Here is a 14,371-nt window from a genome sequence, read left to right on the forward strand (position 1 = left end):
CCGGGCAAGCGGGAGGGGAATCACGGATAACCCCGTCGGCACCGCCCGTTCCCGCACAGCTGTACCTACCCCCGGTGCACCGCACACCGGGGCGGCGGACAGCAATTAACGAGAAAGTCATTAGCGGTGTGTGGGGGAAAGATGAGGCGATGACGTGCGAAGAGCGTGTGCGGGTGTGAACCGGCCGGGAACTACACTACCCAGAGAGCCCAGCGTGCGCCTCCACCTCCCTCACTGAGGCGCATGCGCGTTCCGGGCCGGCCCACCCCGCCCGCAGTCGCGCGACCACCCAGGGCGGCTAACAGGGAGAAGCGCTCGAGAGGCAGGCGCGGCCGGCACGTGCGCGCGCGTGCACGCGCCGCCCCTCTCCTGCCGCGCGTCCGCCATGATCGGTGAGTGAGCGCGTCAGGGAGCGGGGCGAGCCCGGATGCGGATCCGCCCTTTCCTTTCCTCCCCGCCCCTCGCCTTCCGCCCTCTGCGCTGCCGCCGCGGCCGCTGCTGTCGTTGCCTCTGCTGTCGCGTCTGTGGCCCCGGGGGCGGCGGGGGCTTGCCCAGGTCCCCTCGGTGCCCGCCCGTCTCCCCCGGTGCCTCGGCAGGGCGGGGGCGGGCCCGGAGCCCGCGGCGGGGCGAGCTGGGGCTGCCCTCAGTCTGCGCCCGCTGCTTGAACCGCCTCGGTTTTAACCATCTGCAGGACACGCGGGGCCAGAGTGCTGGGAAGGGGCACTGCCCTCCTGTTTTACCCCCGCGGGAGAGGGGTGAAAAATCAGCCAGGCCTTGTGACTGAGGTCATTTTTAAATCGCTTTTTATTCTTTCTCAGTGTATCTATTGTAAATGCTTCTCGGCAAGGTTTGTGCGATCAGCGAACTTTTTTTTGGCCTTGCCAGCGTATATACGTGTTATTAGTCTGGCGCAGTACTTAGTGGCGACCTGGAAAAGGAGAAATTTGACACCTCATGGTGTTGGGGGTGTGACCCTCTGCTTTCTGTACCCCTCCAGTGCTGGTGCGAAGCGTGACTTGCGGTTGTTTCAGCAGTGGGTTTTCCTCTTGAAAGATTAATCCATTCCTGGGGAGTTCAAAATTATAGAATCCGTTTTGTAGCCGTCCTATTTATTACACATTTCATGTTGCTTTGACTTACTCAGTTTTGAGAATTATTTAAAGTAAAACCTACAAAATGTAGTGGATGCACATGCATTTTAGCAACTTTTTGCTGTCCTCAGGCTTGCTGTTTCATCATCAGTATTGGTGTCATAGTTGCTGTCTACCTAAGATCTGATCAAGTTGAAAACCGTGCGTTTAGTTGTGAAAATATTTACTGTTTTAAAATTTCAACATCTCAAAAGTTTCCAAGAATGCTGTGGGTCTTTCAGGCATTCTTTTTTTTTTTTTTCGTAGCAGTATACGATTGCAGGTGTATGGCTAATGTTCTTTCACCTTTGCTAAAGCTAAATTGTCCGGTATTTTCACTCTGTATACATATTAACGCAAATGATCTCTTCCTAGTTGTGGAATTTTTCTTACGGGACTTTGTCATTTGAGCTACTTTTGTCTTACGTAGTAGAGAACATTTTAAATTGAAGGCTTGGCTTAAGCGAAGCACGGAGGGTCAGGTGTTTTTATGTTGCCGTGTCATCTGCTGATCTGATGTATTGCTGTAGTATATAAAATACATGTGTTTGCAGAACTGCACTGTGTGTTTGTTTTTGAATCCTTCAGAAAAATAAGTGGAGTGTACCTAAGGGACTGCCTATGTGGTTACAGAGCTGATGCCTCTAGCTTCACACTAAATCTAAATATTTACTTACTGCTCATGAATATAAATGCTACATGACTGAGGAATGATAATTTTATTTTCACTGTGTCAGACGGAAACGTTTGTGAATATTGATTATGAAATGTACAGACCAATTAGTTGCAAATTTAAAAACGCAGCTTTACATTAGTTGGAGCCTGCCCTGGTTTAACCCCAGCTGGCAGCTAAGTACCACACAGCCTCTGGCTCAGCCCCTCCTCCCCTGCCTAGCAGCTGGGCGGGGAGGAGAACTGCAGGCAAAGTAAGAACAGTTTAATAATTGAAACAGAGTAATAAAAATACTAAATGCTACTGATGACACTAACAGTAATGAAAAGGAGAGAGAGGATTAAAACCCAAGGGAAACAAGGGATGCAGAATAAAATTGCTCACTGGCCACTGACCAATGCCCAGCCCTTCCTCTGGACCAACTCCCACCCGTTTATCTACTGGGCAAGATCTGCTCTGTGGTGTGGAATATCCCTGTGGCCAGTTTGGGTCAGCTGTCTCCTGGCCACGCTCTCCCAGTTTCTTATGCACCTCCTCACTGACAGAGCATGGAAAACTGAAAAGTCCTTGACTTCGACTAAGCACTATTTAGCAATACCTGACACATCAGTGTGTTACCAACATTATTCTCCTACTAAATTCATGATGCAGCATTGTACCGACTTCTAAGTCAAATTAACTCTATCCCAGCCAAAATCATGACACCCTCCCCCACCCCTTTATATATAAAGAAAATACATAAATGTATTTCCTTTAATATATTTAAAGAAAAATATTTTCTTTATTTGACGAAAATAAAAGAATTTTCTTCAAAGTATGTCATGTGGAGACCTAGTCCGATATTCTCCTTTGAGAATTTCTGAAAACTCTCCTCTATAAACATTTGCAAGCTAGGAATGCCATAGCAAAAATTGGGGGCACGAGGGTAAGGGTGAGATAATCATTTGCCCATTTTTTAACCTAAGTATTCAAAAGAATACTCAGGTTTTTCTGTGTAACATGTGGTATATTTTCCAAAATGTTTCACAGTTTTATATCTCTAGAAATGTCTTATGTCCTCATAAGTTGATGTCATAATATACTTGTACATATAATAATTCCTTTAATGGATTTTTTTTTTTCTGTCTTCTTTTTTCTGTTCATTTCTCACAGACCAGGTCATATAGACTTGTGCACATTCATGTTCCTTACATGGTAATTTGAATCTGGACTGAGCTAGTTAAGTGACATAGCTTGTCATAGCTCTGCTTAGGTAGGTTTGGGGAGTTGTTCAAGGTGGGTTTTTAAAGTTTATTCATTATTTATTTGCTTACCATTGGTTCAGTTGAAAATTGGGGTTAGTGGAAGTGACATCCTGCAGTTGGATTGGCTGATCTATTTCTTAGTCAACAGCCCTGGCAATAATGTAACATTCCTGAACACCTGTTCTGGGGGGAAAAATAAAATAATGAAACTGATTTTGAAGTAAGATACTGGGACAGCTTAGTGGAATTTTTCAGAAAATATCTCTCAAATAGCAAAAAACCCAGGAGAAGGTCGTAAGATATTTTAAAAATGTAGAAGATGGGCTCTATATAGTTAACAGTGGCAGTTCAACATTTCTGTGGTGAACGAGAGATGAAGGTGGTAGTAGCAACAGGTTGTGAAGGGCTTTGACAGTGAAATATGATTCATCCAGCAGTAATCAAGTTAAGGGAGAATGGGAGCCTGGGTGAAAGTTTTAGCTATCTGAATGACCAATCACTCCTCTGTGTTGCGCCCTTTTCCAGTGTGTTGGTAATCTACTTTCTACATGAATATTTCTCATTGTTATGAAAATAATCTTGAGGAAGCAAAATAAGAATAATCCCTTTTAGAATTTCCCTGAATATATTTATATACGTGGTTCTATTATAATAATGGTATTATTGGAGCAGCCAAAGGAAAAATAGTTTAGAAGTTTTCTACTTAGATATTGTGATCCCATGCTTCAATTTTGGTTTTTTTTTTCTTCTGTTGGCATTTTGGTGTTCTAGTGCTGTGGAATAGTTGGACTGCAGTACTGGAATTGTAGCTGAAGTTGTAGTTCACGAGCACGTGGAATAATCTGGCTGATAGTTTGATTAAACAAAACCTAAACCTCGGAATATCAAAGGCTACTTGCATTTCAAATACATGACCTGTTTTGCTCAGTTTGTTTTGAGCCTTTTTCCCTTCTCCTAGCATCACTGTATTGGACTGCATGTACAGAATTGCATCATGAAACACTGTGCTTTACTGAAATTATATTTCAATGATTATTTTCCTACAAAATGTTTTGTTATTACTCTGTCATCAAGGTGTTATAAAGTTAGTATCATTTGAAGTCGGATAGCTTCAAAAGACAGCTGAGCTTTGCTAGATATACATAAGCGTTCCGGATTTTGTTGTTTCAGTTAAGGGAGATGAGAAGAATTTTTGCTTGGATTTCTTTTTGAAAGACAAGTAGTAAGGGGAAGGAAAAGTGGGGTGTGTCTTTTTCTTGTTTGGTATTTTTGGTTGACTTTTTTTTTTTAATGATGGCAAAATAACAGTATTATAATATCAAGACACTGGAGACTAACTAAGCAGGGGCTAAGGATATTCTGATGCAGTGTTTTGAATTTTTCAGATAGGGCCCTACAGAAAATAGATCTGGCAGTTTCTTTAAATTATTGCCCATGCTTACTTGCATGTAATCTGTAAATAGCGTATCCATTGCCCAATGCTTTAGTCCAGCCTATCTGTGCAATAAGAATAAACTTAAGAGTTTCAAATTACACTCATTTTGAGAAACAACTAGGAAAAGACCTTTGCTAACAAAATATGGAATTTGAAAAAAAACATTTGGAAAGTGTAACAGCAAATGCTACTGCTTAAGAGTCCTTGCTAAAGTAAAGAATGTCTTTTGTAGATATGTTTAAAGCTGAAGACATTTTATTCTGTTATGGTAACATTGCCTCAAGAGGTAGAGTAGTTTTCTTATTTGGAAACACATGTGTCCCCATTTACTGAAATAAGTTAGTTGGGCTACCACACCCTGTAACACGGAACTCTCAGTTGTATAAATGGTCAGGCCACAGAAGCAAACGGTGCCAAGAATGGTGCAGGTTTTCCAAGATGCTATATTTAGGAGAAGTCCAAGGAAGAATAAAACCATTAGTGGGAAGTTAGTTACTTTGCCAGGCAGGTTTATGTAAAATAGATAAATTAATTCTTTCAATCAGTGCTTCTTGTTGCTATGTACTGTATATAAGTATTGTTTGATTGAAAATCAGCTTCTGACACAGAATGCAGCCAGTGATGTATGAAGTTCTTCATTAAAAGAAGGTAATGTAAGAAATGGGCAGCTATATAGCCAGAATTCACAGAAAGCCACTATAATCTATCTCCACTTTGGAGATAATTTGTTAGCAACCTTTAGTTATATAATTGTCAGTTATTTCACAACTCGATTTCTTCCTTCTGAACTACAGTGTGGGTGGGGCGTCTTGCAAATGTTTGTGCTTTATGAGGACTTCTAATCGTTAAGTAACTAAATTTTAATATGTTCTTTAAAATCTGTAATATTCTTACAATTTTTCAGTTTCCAAATGTTGCAGTTCATGACTGTCCCTGTCCTATATTTTGATCAGTGTTAAAGGAATGGAACAATGGATGACCTTACGAAATAAGGATAAAAATCCGTCAGGTTTATCTGATGTAGAAAAATGCATTGGTACCCTTTTGCCTGTTTTATTCTTGAGCCTGGACAAGATGGAGAAAGAATTATTGTTCACTTTTTGAAGCAGACTGAAACCTGCCTGATTGTACTAAACTGGCTTTTAAGCTGTAGCTCTTGTGTTGCATCATTTTTCTTAATCAGCATGTTCATGTCCACATTAGTATTGTTAAAGCTTGTCCCAGGAAAAATATTGTAGCATCAAAGTTGTTTTTTGGGGCATATGGAAATATCTGAAATATTTGCCATGATGTTACAAATTCTCTTAAGATGACAAGAGACAAAGAATCATTTGAGTTCTCCAGCTATCACTCAAATATTGAATTTGATGATAGCGAACTTAAGGGTAGAAATTAATGAAGAATTAATCATGAAACTGCCTTTTATTTCATGCCCTTGAGCAATTTGTACAGTGGTAGCTGGTATTTGTGCTGGTAAACATGCATCTTTTCTTGAACAAGGCAGTCTTATTAATGATTTCTCATAAATTCAGACAAAAGATCACATAAATAACTTGTCACAGTTATGATGCATTATGTACACATAGTAGCTTTATGTGGTGTCTTTTTTACAGTAGCTACATGCCTGTAATGTATAAGCCACAAAATAATCAACAATTACTTCTCCATATATCATAATGGCTTCCAAAACAGTGGCATCATAAATTATGTGCTTCAGAGAAATTAACTCTGCTAACTGTTTTCCTGTTTTTTTTTTATTTCTAATTAGTTTCTTTGGTTTTTTTAATGGCAGAAGCTCACTCTTGGGCTTTTGAGGCTGTCTGCAGAATGTAACACCTCTATTCATGCTAGCAATTTCAATGATGGAAATTTTAAAACTCTGACTCTAAAACTATTCAAAAGGTTTCATGCCCTCTGATGATCTCTGAATTTATAACATATGTCAATATTTTCTTCTCCATTTACCTTTGAAATAGGGAAAATAATGACAATGATATACACATACCTAAAAAGTATGATGGGTCATTGCCCATTAAACATGTCCAAAATAAATTGTCTGGATCCTGCAGTTTTTACCGTACCTCTTGGCTGTATTCCTGTTCTGATTGTTGAGGAAGACTTGATTTTCTATCCTTGGCTGGTTTGAGTTAAGTTGAAGTTATGAAAGGAAGGTGGTTACCAAGTGATCGTTTTCACTTAATAACAAGTGCCTTGCTATTAATGTCTTCCCTTTTTAACCCTAATTTTGGAAATCTGATCTATGAGATTGTGTGTTTTTTTTCTGAATATGTCAAGAGTTCTTTCATTATGCATTATTTGTCCCCATAGCATAGATCTGTTGGTAAGAAAACAAGTAAAATATTGTTTGTACTTTGTTTTATTCCATGGGTTTATTCTTCTTTCAACATTTCCTTATGATTTGCGGACACAGTTTGTTTTTACCTTGAAGCTCTAAGCCTAGACCCCTCGGCCAAGAAAAGAAAAAAGAAAAGCATTAAGAAGTTGATTTGTTCTTTAAGAATTTCTGAAGCTGATAAAAATGAATGAAGATCCTAATTGAGGAAAGAGCTTGTAATTACATGGCTGTTTAAAGGATAGCAAGGTTATAATGTATTAATGTGTAGAAAATGGAAGTACAGCTTTTTAGAGAGCAGTTGCAATCAAAAGCTGTTGGTTGTGCTGTTTTTTGTGAAGATGGTATAAACAATGTATTTGTTGCTACAAAAGTTGGACATCCTCCTTTGCTTCAGTTTGTCTGCTGAGAGTGGGATTTTGTGTACTATGTAAAAGTAGGCTTGTGCATTAAGCTTGATGTTGGTGACGTAGAAGGGCACTGAAGCAAATTCATTTGCATTTGTAAATTGTTTGCGATGCATAAAAACCACCAACAAAAAACCAAAGTTGTCTTTCCAGTAACAAAAATGTTCTTGCTTTGTTCACCACTGTTGTGATGATTAGTGTGAGTATTGTTTTGTTAAAAGAAAAACTTTTCTATATTATGATGTGGTTTCCCTACTTCCTTTTACTTGTTTGGTGGGTTTTTTTTGTTTGCTTGTTTTTTGTTGGGTTTCATTTTTTTCAGTGTCTTCCTGTCTGTGCTACTGTTTTCTATATCTTTTGTTTAGCATTTCTAAATGTCTTGCTCTTAGTTCATTGATTCCTTTTTTTTTTTTCTGTTTAATTAAATTTAGCCAATAGAACTGTCTTCTGTCAGATCTAATACTTCAGATTTAATAACTTCCAGTGTATAGACCTAAGGATATTTAGCTAAATTCACAAGAATCACAAAAAACTGAGATGCCTGGGCCCATTGTGTGAGCTATTTCTCTAAGGCATCCTTTCTGTCAGAAGAAACATTGAGAACCTCAAAGTTCAAGGAATAGTGTTCATCTACTTTTTGTCCTAATAATTTTACATGTGTATTTTCATTTTTTTAAAAAATGTGTCAATCCAGTAACATTTTGGTAATGTGTTCTGATGTCATGGCAAAATTATTTTACATTTTCTTCATTGGTATTAAACTGAAGGACTGTTCATGATGGAAATAAAAGTGGTTCATATTGGACATCATATTACATCTCTGGCATATGGTTCTCCTTTCAAATTTTTTTTTAATTTTTTTTTTTTTTTTTTTTTTTTTTAATGAGCTGAAATACTTGCGGTGCATTTATGTTTACATTTTTACCCTTTTCTGATACAGTGTCCTCTGTGGAATACTCTCAGTGGAAACATATGTTCAGAACTTCAAAGTAATTACGCTATTACTAAAAGCTTCATGATTAGATTACTGAAACTAAATGTTGAAAAAATTTGATTTTCTTTTATCCAGTCATATCAATTTCATTCCAATCTGCTTTTTGGCTGATTGAAGCAACATGGTAGGACAAAGTCAAAGCCTAAGTAGAATTTCTTAAGTCTGGCATAGACCAGTTCCTGAAGAAGAAAAGGGAGCTTAGAGCAGTGTTTAGTCTGAGAGCAAGATTACAAAAAAAGAAAACATATATTGCCATTTTAATAGTAAATTTTTAGTGGTAGGTGCCTCTACTTGGCAAACTGGATTTGGATAATTCAAGCATGAGCTTGTGTCTTTGTGATAACTGGCCCTTTTTCTCACAAGTAATGGGTCCAGTTTGTGTCTAAGCTACTTTGGTTACAAAATATTGTCCTAATTGCCTGTTATCTTTCTTTAAGAGTGAAATTGTTGTTATGATTAAATGGGTGTAGCTTGTGTTGAAAAAAGCTCACTGCCAGGAACATTTCAGGGCTACAGTCTAAGATACTGATGCAACAACAACAACAACAAAAAAACCCCAACAACAAAAAACCTAGTTCTTTCATTTTGCTCTAGCACAGTTCGGGCACAGTACTTTAAAAATACTTAGTCAGATGTAGAAGAAGTCATCAAAACCTGTAACTGTAGAACTATACCTCATCTACCTTCTTTTTTTTTGTAGCTCATCTGGAAAATATGGGGTCTTTTAAGAACAGAAGGTGTTATCTTAATGATCCTGAGCAAAAACATTGTGTCTGTTATGTATCACAAGACCCTGGTGTATGACTTGCTTCATATTTTTTGTCAAGCTGTATGAAGCTACAGGTTAACCTTTAATTTGATTCTTTTTTACTCACTTTACGTAATTTTAGAACATTTTACGTAAATTTAGAACATTTTATTCACACTGCTACTGTTTGAGATTTGACCTTAGCCTGGTGTGTGCTTTATGTGAGCAGTTGGTGTTCTGAGGCATATAAATTCGAAACTTGGTTAATGGTTAACGTTTTGAATTTTTAAATTTTTGTGGTTTGTTTTCATAGTCTACTTTTCATTCTACCTGCCCTTATTATACACAGTAAAATAGCAGATGAAGCTGAAAAGTTTCTTTTACAGTACTTCTAACAATTTCCATTAGAATTATCTTGTTGGAAGCAAATATCCCATCTGGTTTACTTTTTAACACAGCAAAACTCCATAGTGAGCTGTGTGCTGGAGCCTGGCTGAATTCCATACAGCAAGACTCTTGGCCCTAAGCAAGATGAGCACAATCTGTTTCCCTTATTTCTAATAAAGGAAAAGGAGAGGTTTTTCATTTGCTTCTTTGTTGCATTATGTTTACATTTTATGCCTCCTTTTCTTAGAATAGCTGCTTTCCTGCTGCTATCCTTTTTTTTCTTTTTTTTTTCTTTCTTTTTTTTTTTTTTTTTTTTTTTTTTTTTTTTCAGTACAGGTAAAATGGAAACACATTACAGCCTTATAAAAGTACTGAGTGCTGCTCTGAAATTACATTAAAACTCAAAAATTTCAAGTATGGCATGGTGCTCTGGCCACATCAATCTCATAAAACACTTGAAGCTCAGGAGAAGTATTTCTGGAGCTTTTTCTGTTGTCTTATTCCTCAAATAAATACAAGACTTAAGTAACATATACTAAAATCAATCAGAGTCACACAGTTGATCCTAGCACTGCTCCCAAAGTTTACCTGTGCTGTCCAAATGCAGCTTCCTTAGCCCATAACTTTATGTGCCCATTTGTACCTGAGAATTATTGAGTCACATACACTTAACACTGGCTGATTTTACTGTGGGTATATGTGACTCTGCTTAGGAGTTATGAATTTGCACCTCTGAATTAGGCTCAGGATTAAATTTGCTGGTTTTTGTTATAGATATGGAGACAAAAATAATTCCACATTTAAAAATAAGCTTCAGATACTTTACAATTGTATTTAAAACTATACAGTTATTGTAATATTACATCAAATAAGTGAACATTTGCTGTATTAACATACTATCCCTTTTGCAGAGATTTTGAATTCTTGGGTAATATCCTGATGGAAAGTCATGTAACTTTCATTAAAGTTACACGCTGTTTTGGGATACTGGCTTCTTAAAATTGTGTCATGAACACATCTGTGAATGTGTATTTTCCTTCTCATTTGTGTAGAGTTTTACATTAAAAATTCCAAGTAACACTCAAATACTGCAAATAATCCTTGTTTGTGGTATCAGTTGTATTTGGTGACAGACTTAAAATGTTTCTCATGTTGTACGCCATTTCTGAAAGCCTGGCATTTCCCTACTTTCATCTGTCAGTGGCAACAGGTGCAAGATATGTTTTACATTCCTGATTTTTCAATATTAAGTCAGTAGTTCTTTTTAATGTAAATAAAATTGAAAAAATTAAGCATTCTCAATGGGTAATAGCAGAACTTTTGCTATAATTCTGGTAAGAACCTAAGATGTCCTTGTGTAACACTGCGTGCAATGAGTGTTTAGTGCCAATTCTTGTTTCATTTCACATGTGTTATATTGGAACTGTTCATATAATCAGTTTCCTGAACTAGGAAAGCAGAGAGTGGGCTATAAACCAATTTAGGATACAATTGCAACACATAAAAAAATGCGATAGTTGATTTCATGTGAATAAAACGTGAAATTTAGTTCAGTTCTATACACTAATTAAAAGAAGCAGCCCTTTGAGGATAAAGGACTGTGCACAGGGAGGCTTTTAATTTACTTTTCCAAGAGTGCAAAGGGGGTATTAGGATAAAAAAGTCAAAATGTGTGGGTTTCTTGTTCATTTAATCTACATGAAACCGTTGTGCATATCTGGTTGCTGTGTGTAGTTGCTAAAGAATCTGACTGCTAACAGTGATGTTGCAGTCAAATAAGACTGCTGGTTTCTTCAGAAGGAAAGTTTGCATCACTCCTATTGGTTTCCATCTGGATTTAAAAATCAACTATCTTAGAAGAAACAAGTGTATTTTTGACAAGGCATCTCTACTGTTTCCTCCATAGGACAGCAATGAAATTCTGTTGGTCCTTGGTGTTTGTGTCAGGAAACACAACCTTCCTGGGCTACTGTATTACTGAGTAGGGAGCGAGTGAGAGACACCAGGGAATTGTTACCATGTAGATACAGAATTAATGCCCAAAAGCCTGACCTTCTTTGTTTTCCCCAACATTATCAGAACCAATTCATCTAAAGTTTGTATTTAAAAATATGTAGGTAATGTATCTATGGAATGATGATACAGCCACTAAGACAGCCTCCTTCCTTCTATTTTGAAAGTACAGCAGTGAACCACTTGCACTTACAGAGGCCCGTGCACTCTGAGGCTTTGCCCTTTCAAGCTTTTATCTGTGTTGGATGCTGACTGCAAATTACAAGCCACTCACTAATACCTTATTTCTTAATACCAAAATGTGTTTGTGGGGGACAAAGGAGTTAAAACACTAACTGTTCTCTCGTTACTTTAAAAACTTAAAGATGGATTTTGCATTTTCATACAACTAGCATTTTTTGTGCATAGGGCATTATTTTACTCAGAAGCAGACTGAGCTTTTGAAGTGGACTTGTTTGCTTTCTACGCCAGAATTAATTAAGTTTGTAAGGATAAAGGTGATTTTTCCATGGTGCTTTACTGATGCGTCAAAGCTCATTTTGTTCCATTGAGTAAATTACAAAATGAGTGTCTAGTCCCTATCTTAATGTGTTTATATTGAAGGCCATTTTTTCCTAAATCTGTCCATCTAGTTAGCCATGTACATTGAAATTCAAATGCTACTAATACATGACATAATTCTGTAAGACCCATCTATTTTGTGACATGAAGAATGAAGTCTTGTGGTCTTTATGTATTTAAATTGGTGTCAGTATTTTTTACTATAGTTCGAAGTATTCCAATTCCAAATCATAATATTTTTGCATCATAGATATGTTTAATGGGATATACTTAGTTTAATCCTTAATTGAAGTAAAATATGCTTCTTAAGATGGTCTATTTCAGAGTAATGAGAGCATAAATAGCTCTTATGCCGTGTAGCTAAATTAATGGAAATGTGACACTTCAAATCTGCAGATAAACCAAATTTCATTAGATAGATGAAATTTTGTTGGTTTTACTTATCTATTAGATTAACATCAACTTTTAGGAAGGAATGTCAAATTCCAGATTTAGCCTGGAAATTGTAAGGATTTAAATTCTTTAGGCTTTTAGAGTCCATGGTTTATGGTAGGTGGCTTCTCATTTTGATGGTAACTGTTTATCTGACTTTCTCTGTTAAGTTATTTCAATAAGAATGATGCCCTAAGAGTGATGCCCCTGTAGTGAACTAAGGAAGTTGCCATGAATTATTAATAACAGGCTGAGTTGAATGTGATTTTATAACCCTTTAAGGAGTTGGAGTAATGTACTCTGTAAAACCATTCAGTTCACCTGATCTTGACGCTGGAAGCATCAAAAACATACTCCTACTTGTTAATACTAAAGGGGGGAAAAGGTGTCTTGGGAATGTATAATTTTGTGCATCACTGTTTAGCCCTCAATTATTTTTAAAAACCACGAATGTCTTAATTCCAACTGAAAACAGTAAGTGCATGAAGAACTGTGGAATTGGTGAAATGCACAAAATTTGTTGCCATTTTAAATACCTAATAATTAATTTTTATCTCTAGAATATTACTTTTGAAATGACTTTAATAAAATGAGCTTTTTCTTACCTATATTAATATTCGTCAATATTTCCATATTTTTCAATTTTTTTTTAATGGTTTGTCACTTAACCGTTTAACTTAAAAGCATAATGATCTTTAATAGCCAACTTTAATTTGGCTGGTCACCAAAAAGTGTAATTAAAGAGTTTGTGTGTTCAGCACTATCTACCACTTAGTGCATGCCACCTCACCTGCACTAGAGTTCGTACTGGGCCATAACAATCTTAGCAGTGCAAGTTTGTACAAAACCTGTTTAGTTTTCTCATAAGATGCTGAATGTATCATGTTGCCTGCATTAGTTAATGTAATTTATAATGGCTCTTGGCTGTAAGCTATTCTTACATAAATGTTATGAATCAAATTTTGATTTTACTGCAGCAAAAACTTATACTTCTTTTTAAGCTACTTAAATTTTGATAATATGGTGTAGTTTATAAATATATTAGAAATAGGTACATTTCTTACAGAGCGAGCAGTCATTTTATAATATATTTACCCTTGCTGGGATTTGTATTCTGTCTGTTTTTACAGTATATTGCAGCTTCTAGGTCTCACAAGCTACATTCAATTTTTTCACATTAGTACTCCATTTACAAATGCGCTGAAACTTCTAACACGTAAATCAACAAATATTTCAAATGTTGCCCTGTGTTATTGGGGTGCCTTAGTGTCTCCCTTTTGGGCACTTTTTAGGATTTTCTTTTCATTGTACTAAAATTTTCTTTTAGTAAAGATACATGAACTTTCAGGTACATTAACTAATTCTATACAACTCCACTTTTGTATTCTTAACATGTACATTTGCTTTTTTCAGAAGTTGCTGTTTGATTTAGTTTGAGTTCTTTCTTAGGTTGTGTATATTTCCCAGTTACAGCAGAAAACTGTGTTACTTAAGCTTCAGCTGTTTAGGTTATTTTGAAATTCAGAGTTTAAGATTTCAGTTAGAACATTGAAAATTGGTTTGTAGGTAATACGTTACACTGAAATGCAGTAGTTGTAAAGCTGGCACATATTCATCCCTGTTGCCCAGATTCTAAGTAGGCAGGGATCTTCTGGCCAAAGATGAGCTCAGAGATGGGCTGGAATAGCTCAACACCCCCACCTTTGTTAAGGGACTAATCTTAAAAGTGTTTGTCTGCGATGATGGCAGGAAAGATGGAATTGTCCAGCTGGAGAATCCTTTGGATTGTGAATTTTGTTTCCTAATTTATTAACTTTTATTTTAAGACTAGGTATTTATTTTGTCATGGCTCTTTTCATTATGTGGTTTCCTTTGGGTTCAGGATGGCACATTTCTTTTGTATCATGTGTTTCATAGTCAATAGATTTGAGAAGAACCACAAAATTAGGTATGTTTGTTTCTTTATGCCTGAAGAATAACTTAGGACTATAAAA

At 36.8% G+C, this 14,371-nt stretch overlaps 2 protein-coding genes across 2 annotated transcripts in view; one reads left to right on the forward strand and one right to left on the reverse strand.

Moving 5' to 3' along the window:
• The window catches only part of PACRG (parkin coregulated), a 213,412-nt gene extending 213,291 nt beyond the window's left edge, over positions 1 to 121 (reverse strand). Inside the window, exon 1 of the mRNA XM_041404402.1 lies at positions 70 to 121. The gene's annotated coding sequence lies outside the window, so the exon portion shown is untranslated. The remainder of the gene's footprint in view (positions 1 to 69) is intronic.
• Positions 122 to 276: 155 nt separating this feature from the next.
• PRKN (parkin RBR E3 ubiquitin protein ligase) overlaps positions 277 to 14,371 on the forward strand; it is a 683,114-nt gene continuing 669,019 nt past the window's right edge. Inside the window, exon 1 of the mRNA XM_041404442.1 lies at positions 277 to 392. Within this exon, the coding sequence (XP_041260376.1) occupies positions 386 to 392 (7 nt within the window). The 5' untranslated portion in view covers positions 277 to 385. The remainder of the gene's footprint in view (positions 393 to 14,371) is intronic.

The sequence above is a fragment of the Onychostruthus taczanowskii genome, unplaced genomic scaffold (genome assembly GCF_017590055.1).
Source record: "Onychostruthus taczanowskii isolate IOZ18803 unplaced genomic scaffold, ASM1759005v1 scaffold21, whole genome shotgun sequence".
Taxonomy (NCBI): domain Eukaryota; kingdom Metazoa; phylum Chordata; class Aves; order Passeriformes; family Passeridae; genus Onychostruthus; species Onychostruthus taczanowskii.